The 15843-nt window shown below is 37.8% G+C and overlaps 1 protein-coding gene across 1 annotated transcript in view; it reads left to right on the plus strand.

The window, feature by feature from the left end:
* doc2b (double C2-like domains, beta) overlaps positions 1-15843 on the plus strand; it is a 243922-nt gene that overhangs the window by 176962 nt on the left and 51117 nt on the right. Inside the window, exon 10 of the mRNA XM_081366887.1 lies at positions 3720-3799. Coding sequence (XP_081223013.1) covers positions 3720-3799 — 80 coding nt within the window. The remainder of the gene's footprint in view (positions 1-3719; positions 3800-15843) is intronic.

A 15843-nucleotide genomic window follows, 5' to 3' on the forward strand; every position in this document is an offset into this window, starting at 1 on the left:
CTTTTTTGTCATTGTGCATTCCAAATAATAACAATCAAACTCCTGTTGGATTGTTTTTATTTAGTAATAATAATTAAAAAAACAGGTAACTTACAAAATTAAAGTTAATTATTAAAAGCAAAATTAGATTACTCCACATCTCATGTTTCAGAGTAATTGCTTTGATATATAATAAAACATTTTTTTTTCGCAGTTATTCTTCTTATATTTTGTTGAGGATATAACTGGGTAAGGTTAGTTGGTTACTCCAGTATGTCTAATGTAGGGATGTCAAGGATCAATATCGGGGCTGATTAAGCATTTTTCTAACTGATCGGTATCGGCCCAGTCCTTTACTTTACTTCAGCTGTCACGCAGGCAGTAGTGGCGGTTTGAACCTCACATGTGTTTGTCAACTGCCATCAAAAGGAATGAGAAGCTCAAATGTGAGTGCATGAATGAGGTCGGTTGTAGTGCGTCACATACACAACCAGGTTTCCGTGTTTAGCATATCTGATGCGCACTTTTGTAACGAATCATTTTCACAACTTTTCACACTTTTCAACTTTTCAACATTCACAATTTTTTTGCAATTATTCTTCTCAATTACTCGGGAGCACAAAAATCATGATGGTGACATCCCTAGTCTAATGCCCTTGAACTCAAGATGCTCTCTGCTGAATGGAGCTGAAGGCCACCTGCTAGGAGTCCATATGAGATGTGACTCAGATCCTCATGAACGCATTCATACGAGGCAGAATCAGCAGGGAGGTTCGCTTTCAGAGCCGTGACCCTACTGGAGTATTGACTTTACACTTAGTGGGAATAGGAAAGGTCCAAAAATTCAAAAGAGAAAAGGAAAATTTCTCTCAATCTTTTTCTTTGTATCTCACTCAATTTCAGGAAATCACAGCCTTTTTAGTTTCAAATAACAGGACGTTTGACTGTCGCAATCAAATCTACTTTGCAGCTCATTCTGGTGAAGAATAGTCACTTAAGTAGGAAAGATCATCAGAATGTCTTTCCAAATTGACAGTTTGTATTGTTTTAGGGCTAGGTAAATTAGAAATCATTGGTAAAACCATAGACTGGTGAGCATTAAAGTTAATTCAAATAATGTTGCAGCAGTCTATGTGAATGTTGTTCTGACACTGAAATTAGTGGAAAATGTTTCTTTTCAACTAAACCAATTGCACAGACACATTATCGTTCATAAGTTTGAGGTCTATAAAACTATTAGGGGTGCACGATATATCGGCCGCCGATATAATATCGGCCGATATGGTCATTTTTTTTACACATCGGTATCGGTCCGATGTCAAAATATGGCCGATGTGAACAGGCCGATATTTGACGTGTGAAGCTGAAGATGAAGTTGATGTATAGAACGTGCCTGAGAGAAATACACATTTCACACAGAGATGACATAAGCAGAGAACAGTCTGTTTTCTTTCCTTTTGAATTGTTCTGTTTAAAAATAGAAGTTTCAAGCTTTCTATATGTTCCCGGTTCTGTGAGGCAGGTAGGTTTCGGTTAATTTATGAGACGCGCTGCTCCAGGTTCACGCGCCGTTGCCTCTGTCCTGATTAAATATTTTCTACTATATTTACTTAATCCAGGCAATTCGTTGATGAAACATTGATCAAAATTAAGATACAATTAATACAAAACGAAATTAAATTTAAAGACAGGCTTTGTGCTTTCTGCTTGAGGTCTCTGTGAAAGTTTTAAAGCAGTTTTTAAGTGCCGCTTTCAGAGCGCTCACGTCTGTAACGGAGAACTGGCCCGCCGCCCGTCCGTACATTGTTAATGCAGTCCAGTGCGACATATGTTTTTTTCCTCTTCATGACACATTTTTGACTGATCGTTTTTTGACTCGTGGATATTTGAATATATTGCTTGATATTTGATACCCATTCAAATTTTGTTTTTCTCAAAAGTGACAGCACGTGTGATTTGTGGATTAGGCTACTGATAAGCGAGAGTGAGAAACAGGCGTTTATTTATTCATTCTCAGTGTTGAGAAACGTAGCCTTCATGTGTTATTGTGTTAATAAAAACTAAAGTAGCCTACCTTATGTTACATATTTATTTTTGTATGAAAACTAGCGCGTTCGTTACTTATAGATTAAAAAATTAGGCTACCGTTGTATCAGTGCTGCGCGAGCTCTCTCTCACAAACACGGACGCGCGCACAGAGAGAGAGAGAGAGAGAGAGAGAGAGAGGATAATTGTAAAATGAAAAATTGACAGGCTAAGTTTAAATTTTGTTTTTGCTTGTTTGTTTTTTTTCTGTCAAAATGTCAGAAAGCATTTTGTATTATCCATCCGTGTTTTTAAATTTCGTTAAATGACGGACGTTTTACTGTTAACACAGCCCATATGTCGGATTCGTCTTATAGCCTACTTGTTATTATTTTTAGAATAAGTGATTCGTTATGCTATTATTGGACTCCTGTCTATTCATTGTCAACTGTTTTCTATAAATATGTTTGTATTGGCTAACATTTATTCAGCTAATGCGTGTCCTGTTTAAAATGTGCAATGTTCAAAGGCAAAGACAGCACGTCACAAGAAGCCCTTTTCCCTGTGGTATTTTTTAGTATCATATTTGGATATTGGAATAATAAATGAAGTAGCCTATCTTAATTGTACACATGTTCCTTTTTTTTTATATATATATTTATATTTTTTTACTGTTTTCTAAGGGTTTCTTAATTTTAGACAAGTTGACCAGCACACATTATATGCAATATAATGCATGTGTGTCCTATGTGTGACATATTTTGCACACAGGTAAAGGTGCCCAATATCAGTAATTTCTAAAGTAAAAAAAATGTGTTTTGGAAAATAGCTCTTTATTTGATAATCATTAAAATTTGTTTTCTATACAGAGATATCGACATCGGTAAATATCGGTATCGGCCATAACAGCAATATTAATATCGGTTATCGGTATCGGCCACAATTTTCACATCGGTGCATCCCTAAAAACTATATATTTTTTTTATGTGTTTGTGGGGGGGGGTGGGTCTCTTGTGCTTATTATGGTGGCATTTATGTGATAAAAACTGCAGAAAAAAGTTTTTTATTTAAACATTTTTAAAATATAATTATTCTTGTGATGACAGCTGAATTTTCAGCATCATTACTCCAGTCTTCAGGGTCACATGATGTAATATGCTGATTTGCTGCTCAAGAAACATTTCTTATTAATATCAATGCTTAAAACCGTTGCAGCTTAATGTTTTTGTGGAAACCATGAAACAATTTTTCAGGATTTTTTGATGAATGGAAATTTTTTTATTTGTTAATGTCTTTACTGTCACTTTTGATCAATTTAATGCGCCTTTTGATTAAAAGTATTTTTAATCTTACTGACCTCAAACCTTTCAACGGTAGTGTAACTCAAAGTGACATTTACAGTTCTGCTTGTTGATATGTAGTTAAATTACTAATAAATTACTAAGTACCTCAAACAAAACTCAACAGATCAGAAGTGTAGCAGTTTGGTACCTTGTAAAAACATGTGCAGCCCTGATAGCCAATCAAATTCAAATTAAAGCTCGCCAGATTGAGAAAGCACTTTGCCTTTTTATGTACAGTTGACATCAGATGGTCTCTGGAGGAGCAAAATATGGTTTGAACAGCTTGCTAATTGCTATTGCATACAGTATGTGCTGTGGTGTGCCCTGTAGATGAACTGTTTTGTTGATGTTTTTATGTCTGTTTCCTCGCAGCTACGCTCGGCACTCTGGACTTCAGCCTTCTGTATGATCAGGAGAACAATGCTCTGCACTGCACTATCAACAAAGCCAAGGTAAGAAGCAAGAACCCGCCTCAGGAATGAGCATGTGAGACAAATGCAAATATCCAAGTATTTTGAGGCTAGTGGGCTACTTCACAAAACTCTTCCCTCTTCTAGCCCGCCTTTTATAGGGTCTATAAAGTGAGCGATTTTTCCCAGTCCTCTTTGTAACAGGGTATGATGTGCTCTAAGGGGATTCCTTTGGCCTGCGTTTGCCTGTGCTCTTTTCTCTGTTGTCGTGTGGGAGGCATTTCCCCAGACAACAGACTGCTGCTAGCATCTGCTGCTGTCTGTTTTGCTTAGTATTCAGACTAGACCGGCTTTCTCCCTCCAGCAATATGCTACAAGCAATCTCTCTCCTTTTTTCCCGTTTCTAATGCTGTTTCTCACACGTTACCTCTGTACCTTTGTGGCCTCGAGTGCAAAGCACTGCAATGAAAGCGTTTCCTTCTTATTTATTTATTTTTTGCTGTATTTTCTCAAATTTTTCTGTTACAAGAGACAAGAACTCCTGTGATTTCTTTTCAATTTTTGTAACTTAATATTGGATATTGATGCCCTCTGTTGATTATTAACCTACAGCAAAGAAAACTATAGCCAGTACATACTCCCACTGGCAACTTTATTAGCTATACCTTGCTAGTACCGGGTTGGACCCCCTTTTGCCTTCAGAACTGCCTAATGGCTCGTTTCCACCGAGCGGTATGGTACAGTACGATATGCAGTTATTTCCGTTTCGATTGTCAAAGTTGTGAATTTGGGACCTTTTTTGGGACCCTTCCGTTGGGGAATCTAGCACATTAGTTTGGTACATAAAGGGTGGAGCTAGACTCACTGCAGAGTGTTGATTGGTTGACAGAGAATCGGCACTTGCTAGTGGAATGACAAAACGAGGAGATATTTTTTAATAAACAGTTGAAAAACAATACCTTTGCAACACAATGTTTTTTCATCTTGTGACAAACAGCCACATACCGAGAAGCAAGAGCAAGACCTGTTATATTTCCTCCATTGTTGTTTACTGTCGCTTTCTTCTTCGCGAGAGAATGACGTCGATCCGGCATACCACACCTATTAAGAGTACAGATGGCGGCGGAAACACAAGCCAGATCAGGGTTTACTGTCCCGAATCGTACTGTACCGTACTATACCACTCGGTGGAAATGAGCCATTAATTTTTTCGTGGCATAGATTCATCAAGGTGCTGGAAACATTGCTCAGAGATTTTGGTCCATATTGACATGATAGCATCACTCAGTTGCTGCAGATTTGTCGGCTGCACATCCATGATGTGATTCTCCATTTCATCGCATCCCAAAGGTGCTATATTGGATTGAGATCTGACTGTAGATGCCATTTGACTATAGAGAATTCATTGTCATCAGAAGATGGGTTCACTGTGGTTTAAAAGGGATGGACATGGTCTGCACCAATATTCGGGTAGACTGCCGAGTTTAATTGATGCTCAATTGGTACTAAGGGGCCCAAAGTGTGCCAAGAAAATGTACCCCACATTATTACACCACCACCAGCAGCCTGAACATGTTGCTGCTGTAGCTCATCTGCTTCAAGGTTCAACGTGTTGTCCGTTCAGAGATGCTCTTCTCCAGACCTCGGTTGTAACCCCATTCTAATGTTCAGTTTGAAGCAGATCATCTTGATCATGTCTACATGCCTAAATGCATTGAGTTGCTGTCATGTGATTGGCTGATTACATATTTGCTTTAACCAACAATTGCATTTGGTCCTTATTTTAAAATATTTTTTTAAAAAATGAAATAAAATAAATGTAACCTTTCATTGCACAAAACTGTCGTAATTTTCTCCAAAAAGAGGGAATATGCATTATAATGGGATCTCTTCTCAGAAACCTGACATCCCTTAAAAGCACTCTTCAAAAAAAAACAAAAATCTTTACCTCACTAATCTACCAGACTGTCTTAACCCATCATTTTTTAAAACCTGAGTTATTATCATTAAAGGGTTAGTTCACCCAAAAATGAAAATTCTGTCAGTAATTACTCACCCTCATGTTGTTCCAACCGCGTAAGACCTTCGTTCATCTTCGGAACACAAATTAAGGTATTTTTTATGAAATCTGAGCCATGTCTCACTCCTCCATAGGCTGCTATGTGACCGAAACTTGCTGGCCCAGAAAAGTTATTAAAGAGATCGTTAATATAGCCCAAGTAACTCCAGTGGCTCAATCTTAAGTATATCAAGCGACGAGAATACTTTTTGTGCGCAAAAACAAACAAAAATAACGACTTTATTCCACTTTTCATTTCCTTCTCTCTGGGCCTCGTAGTGTTTTTGCGCTGCGCGTCTGTGTTGCACGTCATCACGCATCACACACATGACCGGCGTCGGCCAATAGTGAGCCTACGTGGTGACGTGTAACACAGACGCGCTGCGCAAAAACACTACGCGAACCAACTAGAGGTCCAGAGAGAAGGAAATGAATAGTGGAATAAAGTCGTTATTTTTGTTTGTTTTTGCGCACAAAAAGTATTCTCGTCGCTTGATATACTTAAGATTGAGCCACTGGAGTCACTTGGACTATATTAACGATCTCTTTAATAACTTTTCTGGGCCAGCAAGTTTCGGTCACATAGCAGCCTATGGAGGAGTGAGACATGGCTCAGATTTCATCAAAAATACCTTAATTTGTGTTCCGAAGATGAACGAAGGTCTTACGCGGTTGGAACAATATAAGGGTGGGTAATTACTGACAGAATTTTCATTTTTGGGTGAACTAACCCTTTAAATAAAACGGTAGCACTTTACAATAAGGTTCATTAGTTAACATTAGTTAACTACCTAATGAATAATACTTCTTCAGCATTTATTAATCTTAGTAAATATTCATCTTGACATTTACTAATATGTTATTAAAGGCACAATATGTAACTTTTTTGCTTTAAAAATAGCAAAAATCACTATATCTATGTTATATATTTTTTTTAGTTGTGTACTTACATTATCCCGACTGTTTCCAACAACTTTCAAACCAGGAGAAATTTGTAATTTAATTCGAGAAACGTCCCGTTTCTTTATTTCCGTTTTGTCGCCGCCAATGGCGTCATATCCGCGTTGTCCCTGGTTACTGCCATGTCCGCTCATACTGCCATGGCAACCAGAGCTATGAGCCAGAGCCGTCTGATAGTAACCAAAGCGACTGACGCGGACAACTTTGTAGTTCGCAATGTCTATTTGCACGCTGTTGTTGTTTCGTTCAAACATTATGGACCATGGCAAGCAGACTTTGGATAAAAAAAGGAGAACTAAAATGAGAATCAATATCAGCGCTGTGTTTCCGAGATGCCGAGAGCTCCACGTCCGCTGCGCTGTGCATCCATATATAGCTAAAAATATACGTCTGGAGGGTTTGACCCTAAACCAGCCTAATTATACAGGGCTTTCGTAAAGTCGATCTATCAGTGCATGTTGTTCCAAAGAAAAAGAGCATTTCTCACAGCGAGGTAATCAACAGATTGTACTATAATTGCTCTCGTCAGCCAGTGTAATCACTAGCAGCAATGAAAGAGAGAAGGATTTCCACCAAAATCTTGTCTGTGTCTGTTCAGTTACAAAATGCACTGCATGAGCGTCTGTGCACCACTTTCTAGCGGAGGGCTCTCTCTCAGAGAAGTGTGCTCATACCTGTGGGATGAGACTTGGGTCTCTGGGCGACTTTCTTGCACTTCTCTCATTCTGTCTAACACTAAGCACTCAAATGTAACCATTGCTGATATCTAATCACTCTGTAAAGCGAACTCCTGCCTGCACATCCTTTTCTTTTCCTATTCTACTACTTCATTGCACTTTTAATTATGACATAACGCTCAAACAATCAACCTTGCGTGGGCTTGGTTTGAAAACGATATTGATTAACCCTGAAAGGCACAGAAAGGCTAATCATAAGTCATAATGTGGTGAAGCCCTTCATAAAGGTAATCAGAAAAGGGCAGCAGTCATTGCTGGCAAGCACAGATATCCTCTGGAGAAACACAAGCCTCATTGTCTTCGTCTCCTCATTTTACACTTCAAATTAACACTGCTATTCAAATCAGTTATTATGGAGCCAAAGTGAGAGGCACTAAAGCATTGCCAACTGTATATGGTATTGTGCGATTTTGTAGGAACAGGACGCCTACAGTTCTCTACACTCATTTCCATTTGTTTAGCCTCTAGATATAAAAACACATCATTTACATTATTTCATATTCTCATTTACTGTGTTTACAGGGTAATTAGCAATTACATTTACCATTCAAAAGTTTGGGGTCAGTACAATTATTATTATTTTTCAAAGAAATGAATACTTTTATTCAGCAAAGATGCATTAAATGGATCAAAAATGACAGTAAAGACATTTATAGTATTATAAAAGATTTCTATTTCAAATAAATGCTGTTCTGTTCAAATGCATCACATTTTCCAGATAAAATTAAGCAGCACAACTGTTCTCAACATTGATAATAATCAGAAGTGTTTCTTGAGCAGCAAATCAGCATATTAGAATGATTTCTGAAGGGTCATGTGACACTAAAGACTGGAATAAAGGTGCTGAAAATTCAATTATTCAGTTATTTGTAATTATATTTCACAATATTACTCCAAACTTTTGAACTAAGTATTAGACTTTAGCATACACTTGTTTTATAATGGCACATGAATTGTACCAAAAACCATGTGGTTTGTGTGCTATTACTTTTTGAAGTAATATCAGAATCTTGCTATTTTTTTTATTTTCATATTGCAGATGATTAAAACAGGTCCCATAGGGAAAAACAATCCCATAGACTTGCATTGAAGAAGAAACTTGAGTCATATCTAGAGAAGCCAGAATGTCATAGAGACTGAGCTCTTTTGTTTAAGTGCAGTGGGTTATAGCCTAGCAACCACTCTGAACACCCTAGTGACCAAATAGTGACATGATAAAAAACACTCTGTGCCCCTTAGCAACTGCATAGCAATGCTCTTGCAACCATCTACAAACCACTTGTATTGTGGCAGTGACTTTTGAACATTCAGAAAGAAATCCAGTCATTGATTTTAAATAGGTGTCATTTCCTGTTATTTCAACACTGTGTGAAATGAGTACAAAAATTCATTTGTAATATTGGCATTGTTGCTGTATCAACTGTTTTATGAAACCCTTGGGGAAATAACAGGGAAATTACAGAATAAAACGAACAACCTTGTATTTATAGTTACTGTGCCAACATTCATTGTTTACAAATTATGCTCCGGGCAATTGCTTTTTGTTCCTTCCTTGGAACAAAAAAAAAAGAAAGAAAAACACTGCTACTTCATTGCAGCCCTGAACGTACAACACATCCATTGTACATCCGGGAAGACAGCATTTTTGAATTGTGGCCACATCAAAGCAAAATGTACCGGCCACCTGGTAATTGAAAAATAACAGGTGGCTTCAAGTGAGCTATGCACTGGGGTTAGATACCGGTCAGCACTGCTGTTTGTTTGCTGTGCTCTTTGATAATGCTATTGTGCAACTGAGATGCCATCTTTATTGAACAAAAATGGCTCTGCCTCTTTGTTTTGCAGTATATAAAACATAGAATGTGATTATGCTCTTAGGAAAAGCATCCCAGCCATTAATCTACTGTGCCTTGTGCATTAGCTCAAGTGTTGTTGAAGTTATTCTCAGCTTCTTCTCGTAACTGCACAAGTGGGACGAACCTATAAGGCAAATGAATCCATTTAGTGTTCTCTGATAACTAGTGTTCCCAGACCGAGAATGTGCAATTCCCATCAGTAACACCAGTCTCCTTAGGGCACTTTATACTGAATCATTTCCCAATTCCCTAAGAGCTGAAGTAGAACAGTGTTTCCACTCTGATTTACAAGTTTACATGGCACGGCCTTAACTTAAAATCCTCATGCATGACGAAGAAGGGCCTTGAAATAAAGAATCTGGGTTTGGCTCTTCTTTGCTCTGCTTTCTGTTGGCTCATCTCTGAATGTGGAGGAAAAGAGCAGAGGTTCCAGAATAAACCTAGCACTCGTACAGCACCAGCAACAACTTCCATTAGACTACTGGCTGTTAATATTTCACTTCGGTTGTCCTATATTGTATGGCCTCTTATCAACATTATGCAGATGAGCCTTGCTGTTGAATTATGAAGTAGTCAGTCATCCAAAACTCTTCAATGAATAAGTGGACAAACACTAAGCAGAAGGTAATGATGAGTGTCGGTGGAATTAGATTTTCCTCTGAAGAGAGGATGTTGTTTGACTTTGTAAGAATTGCTCGACCTCTGCCGTCTGGTGTCCATGCTGAATAATTTAGAGTATAATCAAATAGTGGGCTATGCCCAGTTATACATTATATCTATAGGAAAATCCACAAATACACACTCAAGAGCATGATTGATCGCTGGTCATATAGGCACGAGCAGAGAACAGTACTTTAATGTGTTGCAATTGATCTCTCACTAAACCTCTATTAAGAGGCACAGCATGTACCATCCCATTCCACGTAATAAAGAAAAGCTTAGAAACTACCTTCAATGTCATTCAACACACATCTTACAGAGCCCTTTAAATGCTTTTAGTGAGTAAAGCTAGTAGCCTGGTTATGCTAATCAAACAATTGAAGGTCATATGTTCCAGTATCTGCTCTCTGTCTTGGGTGAACTCACCAACCAGTTGCTCCACTTTTGCCAACAGTGATTTATTTTTGTAGACCAACCTGCAAATCAGCATCACCCTATAGTCTCAGTATCTGACATCATACAGGACAGGATATGGGAAGAGTATTATTGTCCAAGCCTGGCCGACCCTTTGAAAGCATTTGGAAGGATTCCCTAGTGATCCAATTATTTTTTCAATTTTGGGAAGTTGCACGCCGGTCTGTTATTGTAGGGACATTGACTTTACATTTCCACGCCCCTAAACATGACGCTGAACAAAACAAACTGTGATTGGTTGCTTTACATGTCAGTCAGACGGCTCGTGGACGGTCCAAGGCCAATGAAATTTGCTATGGAGTCCAAACCTGCTGCAGTCAGTCTGAAGCATCACCCTGGATTTTTCCATTGGCTTTTGGATTATTACCAACAAATGTTTATGATTCTTACACATATTGCTCGTCATGATAATCTTCAAATATCACAAATGAACACAACTTTTATGAATTTTGAAACCTTAATACAATCGCCAGGAGTAAAAAGCTTCGTTTTCATTTTCAAACTTCATTCTTAAGTTTTCGACAACTCTTTCAGTTTTTAAAGAACGGTTTCCCTGAAAGTTTAGAATAGTTTGCAAGAGCACGATTATAAACTGCGAGGCTGTGAAAGCAACTAGATTAATACATTTAATATTCCCAACAACCTATGTCGTCCCATTTAGCCACTTGTTTGCAAATGCCTTTTTCAAGACACATAAAAGCTTTAAAAAAATCACAAAAGGGTATTACTGTTGTATTTTTTGTCGTAGAATAAAACGCATAAATATCTTGAGCTTGTGTTCACCACAGCCTTATTTTAGGCATTTAACCAAAAATCCTTTGACATCAGAACAATGGAACCAGAAATTTCTGGGATTTGGCCTACACAAATACATCATCCCTCTCTATTACAGCACAAACATTTGCATCTTATTCATTAGCAAAATCATCACTAGGCTGAATGTGCTCAAATATCGATGTACCGTGAATTTAAGGCACTATTATTCTCTTCAGCACAAAAACGCCTCATTTATGTATAATAAGCTCATTATAAACTACTACTTATTTACAAAACTCAGCACTATTTGTTTGATGCAGTTAACATAACTCTAATACTGGCTGTGGAAAACAAGTGGTAATCAAAATTTTGCAAGCAAATGGGCATGTTTTGTGATAAACCTTTAGTAAATCAAGTGTTAAAACACTACCTTACTGTGTGTGGAAATAAAAGTGTTAGCAAGATGAGCGTTTGTAACCATTGGCTACATGACAAAGTCTGCAACCAGCAGTAGTGACTAAAAGTACAGCAACTTGGCTAACTGCCGATTTAATCGCTGTCGTGTGTGTTTAGCTTTACACTCGCCTCAGCCACAGACGGCACACCCACAGACCGCCCACAGTCCATTCACAGACCGTCTCATGCATATTGCACAAAGCTGGCAATATACAGCAGTGCTGGCTGAAATTCCTATTCCAATCAGATTGGCAATTCCGGTCTAATTGACTGGCTTTATGCAATTTACAAATGTCATGATGCAAAGGAGTCCAACAGGGAACAGCCATGTTTTTTAAGACACAAGGCTACTACAGTTAGACATTGAAAGGAAGATCTAGCTAGCATTGCAAGGTTTGTGCTGTCAAATCTTTGAAAGATAATCTTTTGATGCTCCTAGTAAACAAGATATCTTTGAGCTCGTCTGTATGTTCAGCTTTTTGTTCATAGATTTATATATTTTCATGCTTACTTTACCCTAAGCACATTTTTTTTTTTTTTATAAAAAGATGGTGGCCTGTATAAGATGTAAAGTAAAGTGAACCAGAGTTTATTGTAATAATCAAAAGTTTGGTTCTGCATAGCTTCAGACAGTCATTTGTGCTTTTCTTGATTTTTGGTTGAATGTTTTTTTCCAACTTGGGTTCAAATTTGATCGACATTTAGATACTGACATATTTTCAACCCATTATGAACAAATTAGCATTTAGAAATGTAACTCAAGACACTGCAATAAAGATAAAGGATTTTGTTTTTGTAAATCTAGCTGAGAACACAGTTCCCTGACTGATTTCATGCTGTTCTTTTATGAAGAGCTGTGGAAACAGATGCTGGCGTGGAACACTTAAACTCTGCCGTCAATCACCCTCACGCTGTCAGCTGGCTCTTCTAAAGCGCTGTTCTCTGAAGAACCTGATCCGTCGCGTCATGGCAGCCATCAGTCTGAAAAGCCTCAATCACAACACTGACATTTTTATGCAGTCTAAAGAGAGGATTGTAGGAATTACCAGAGCCGTGGCCATTACATAAACAGATCAGGGAAACACTGTAGGTGAAAGAGAGCTATTGTGCCCTGCACATCACCTTTCATTTCAGCTTGGACTAGCATACTACATTTCTTCAGGACCACGGACAGCGTTGGGGCAAGACATTGTCTTGTTTTTGCACACATTTTCTACTAATTATAGCATGTCTTGAGTGAATCTCGGTCTGAACGGCTATTCTAGAATTCATGACGTTTATTTAGCTAAAACTAATGGTTTCCATTTTTTACCTATGTAAGGTCTACTATGTTAAAAGAATCAAACCATGTTATGGCATGTGTGGTCAGTATGTTACACAGTTAGTATGACTGACATACTGTACACTTCTGTTTATTTTTTGACACGTTTAATCAGCAATGATGCATTCAATTGATCAAAAGTGACAATAAAAACATGTATAATGTTTTCAAATAAATTCTTTTGAACTTCCTATTTATCAAAGAATCCTTAAAAAAAACTATTATATAAAAATATGAAGCAGCACGATTGTTTTCAACATTGATGATGATATTTCTTGAGCTGGAAATCAGCATATTAGAGTGATTTCTGAAGGATCATGTGACACTGAGTAATGATGCTGAAAATTCAGCTTTGCATTACAGGAATAAATTACATTTTAAAATATTTTAAAATAGAAAACCAGTATTTTAAATTGTAAGAATATTTCACAATATTTCGGGATTTACTGTATTTTTGATTAAATAAATGCAGCCTTGGTAAACATAAGAGACTTAAACAAACAAAAAATGTTAAATCAGTCTTACCAACCCTAAACTTTTGAAAGATGGTGTACTGTTTCAGTGTGCTGAATGATTACCACAGTCATGTCATCACTTCAAAAAACATAGTATTTTATAGTAAGTGAGCAACAGTGTTTTGATTTTGGCTTGATTGGCATTAGATTTGGGCTATACTGAAAACAATTTAGTTTCCAACCCATGATCAACCTTTCAGTTCACTTAATTCATATGGCAAAGTCAGAATATCGCTCAGGACCACGGACAGCGTTGGATTCTGCAGTCTTTTAAATCTGGCTCCTATTGGCTGTTCTTGAAAGGATCAGACTGTGAGTAGGCAAACGTGGTTAGAATGACCTGGCCGTATCTAATATCACCAGAAGTTCAATACAAAAAGTAATGTTTTGTGGAATGAGTGTTGCAGGTGGTTGGATATGAGCCGAGGTGGGGTGTCGGGGTGAATGTGTTGGTATTCCGTGATAAGCGCCGATCCAGAGACATGCACCGTCAGAACGCACAGGGGATTACAGGGGTTTACACATCCAGAAATACAGATAATGGGGTATTTGTAATCAGAGTAGAACCATCACAAAAAAACATTTGCCTTACCAGGAATTTTCCTGCTGGTATTTATATGGAGATTACTCCTGCTTGCATCACTTTAGCATCACTTTGTGATTGAATCAAATTTACTGCCTGTAAATAAAATGACCACATGTTCCTAATTTATTTTAAGTGTCCTACAATCCTAAATATTGAAAATGACGATTTAATTTAAATTGGAGAAATATAAAACTATTGATTTGAAGATGTTTATTATATAGAAATAATATATTTTAAGTTGATTGCAAAATATGCACATATATACAAATATTTAAGAGCGTAGGAAGACAGACTCTATTACCGTACGTCATTTGCAGTGCTTCATTTGAGAGGGCGGGAGCAAAAGGCTCTTCTACCGTGATTTTGTTGACGCAGTTCTTTGATTGGTAGAGATTTCATTGCAGAATCATGGGTAATGTAGTTTTTCACATGGAATACTGCTATTAATCAAAATAAAATGGCTTCAACAAAAGCATATACCATCAATTAACAACTTAGTAGGCCACAGCACGTCTTTCTTTTAAGGTTTATAAGTTATCATTAAAAATCAATTTTGCTATAGAGAAAATAAATGGGATTTTTACTTCCAGATCCCAACAGTTTCACTCTATAGAGTTTGGTGTCAGTGCATGTTACTAAGCTCATGAATCATGATACTCCTAATAAGCACAATTATAAGCAGCACCCACTCCACTTTCATTGCACACCACTCCCATACTCTGATCTGGACTGTTGTGGATTGAATCTTAACAGTGTTGTTGGACTGTGTATCACCCTTGGAAGGCCGCTCAGCCAATCAGATTTGAGAACCGGAACTGTTGTGTATAAACTGAAATGTATATCATCTACAAGTCGCCACCAAAGTCATTTATCAGAATAATAAGTGCCAGGCCATTCGTCCTTCTGAACAGACAAACGTGATGAGAAAGAGAAATGTAACCATTCATTCATTCACCCCTCACAAAGGTTCCTTCCAAGATCCATTTCAGTGCACATATTGCCCATATTGTGTTTCACTCAAGGACACATCTGCTCCGACCTTAACGTTCACTGCAGCCAGACGCAGCCTTTTCAAACCACAGCCTCCATTAAAGAAAACCTCGCTTCTTTTGGTTGACCCCAATTCAACGGCACGCTTCACCCATCGCCATTTTCCCAGGGTTCTGCCAGCGCCAGCCCGATGTTCCCCCCTCCATCAACTCAATTAAAGTAACCTGTCTGTGATCTGCTCTTTCTCTCCGTGAAACTGACAGCTCCGAAAGGGTCATCCTTATTAGCTCTGAATGTACAGGGGTCACGGGCTCACCAGGAGTGTTCGCTCTATGTTGTAAGCGGGGACTGTGTCACATCATCACTGGAACTGGAGGAGGTCACCAACCTCTGCACACATTACTGAGAATGCATCAATTATGTACATTTTGACCCTGTGATTTGTGGTCGTGGGTATTTTTTAAAACAAATTTAAAGGGTCTTCCTTACATTTAAAGGGATAGTCCACCCAAAATTTTTAATTCTGTCATCATTTATTCACCCTCATGTCATTGCTAACCTGTATGACTTTCTTTATATATTTTGAAGAATGTTGGTAACAGTTTTGGTTCCCATTGACTTCCATTATATGGACAAAAATACAATGTAAGTCAATAGGAACTTACAAACCTTGAACCAAACTTTCTTTTTTCTTCAGAACTCAAAAATAGATATTT

The sequence above is a fragment of the Scardinius erythrophthalmus genome (assembly GCF_964197995.2).
Source record: "Scardinius erythrophthalmus genome assembly, chromosome: 5".
NCBI classification, from domain to species: Eukaryota; Metazoa; Chordata; class Actinopteri; order Cypriniformes; family Leuciscidae; genus Scardinius; species Scardinius erythrophthalmus.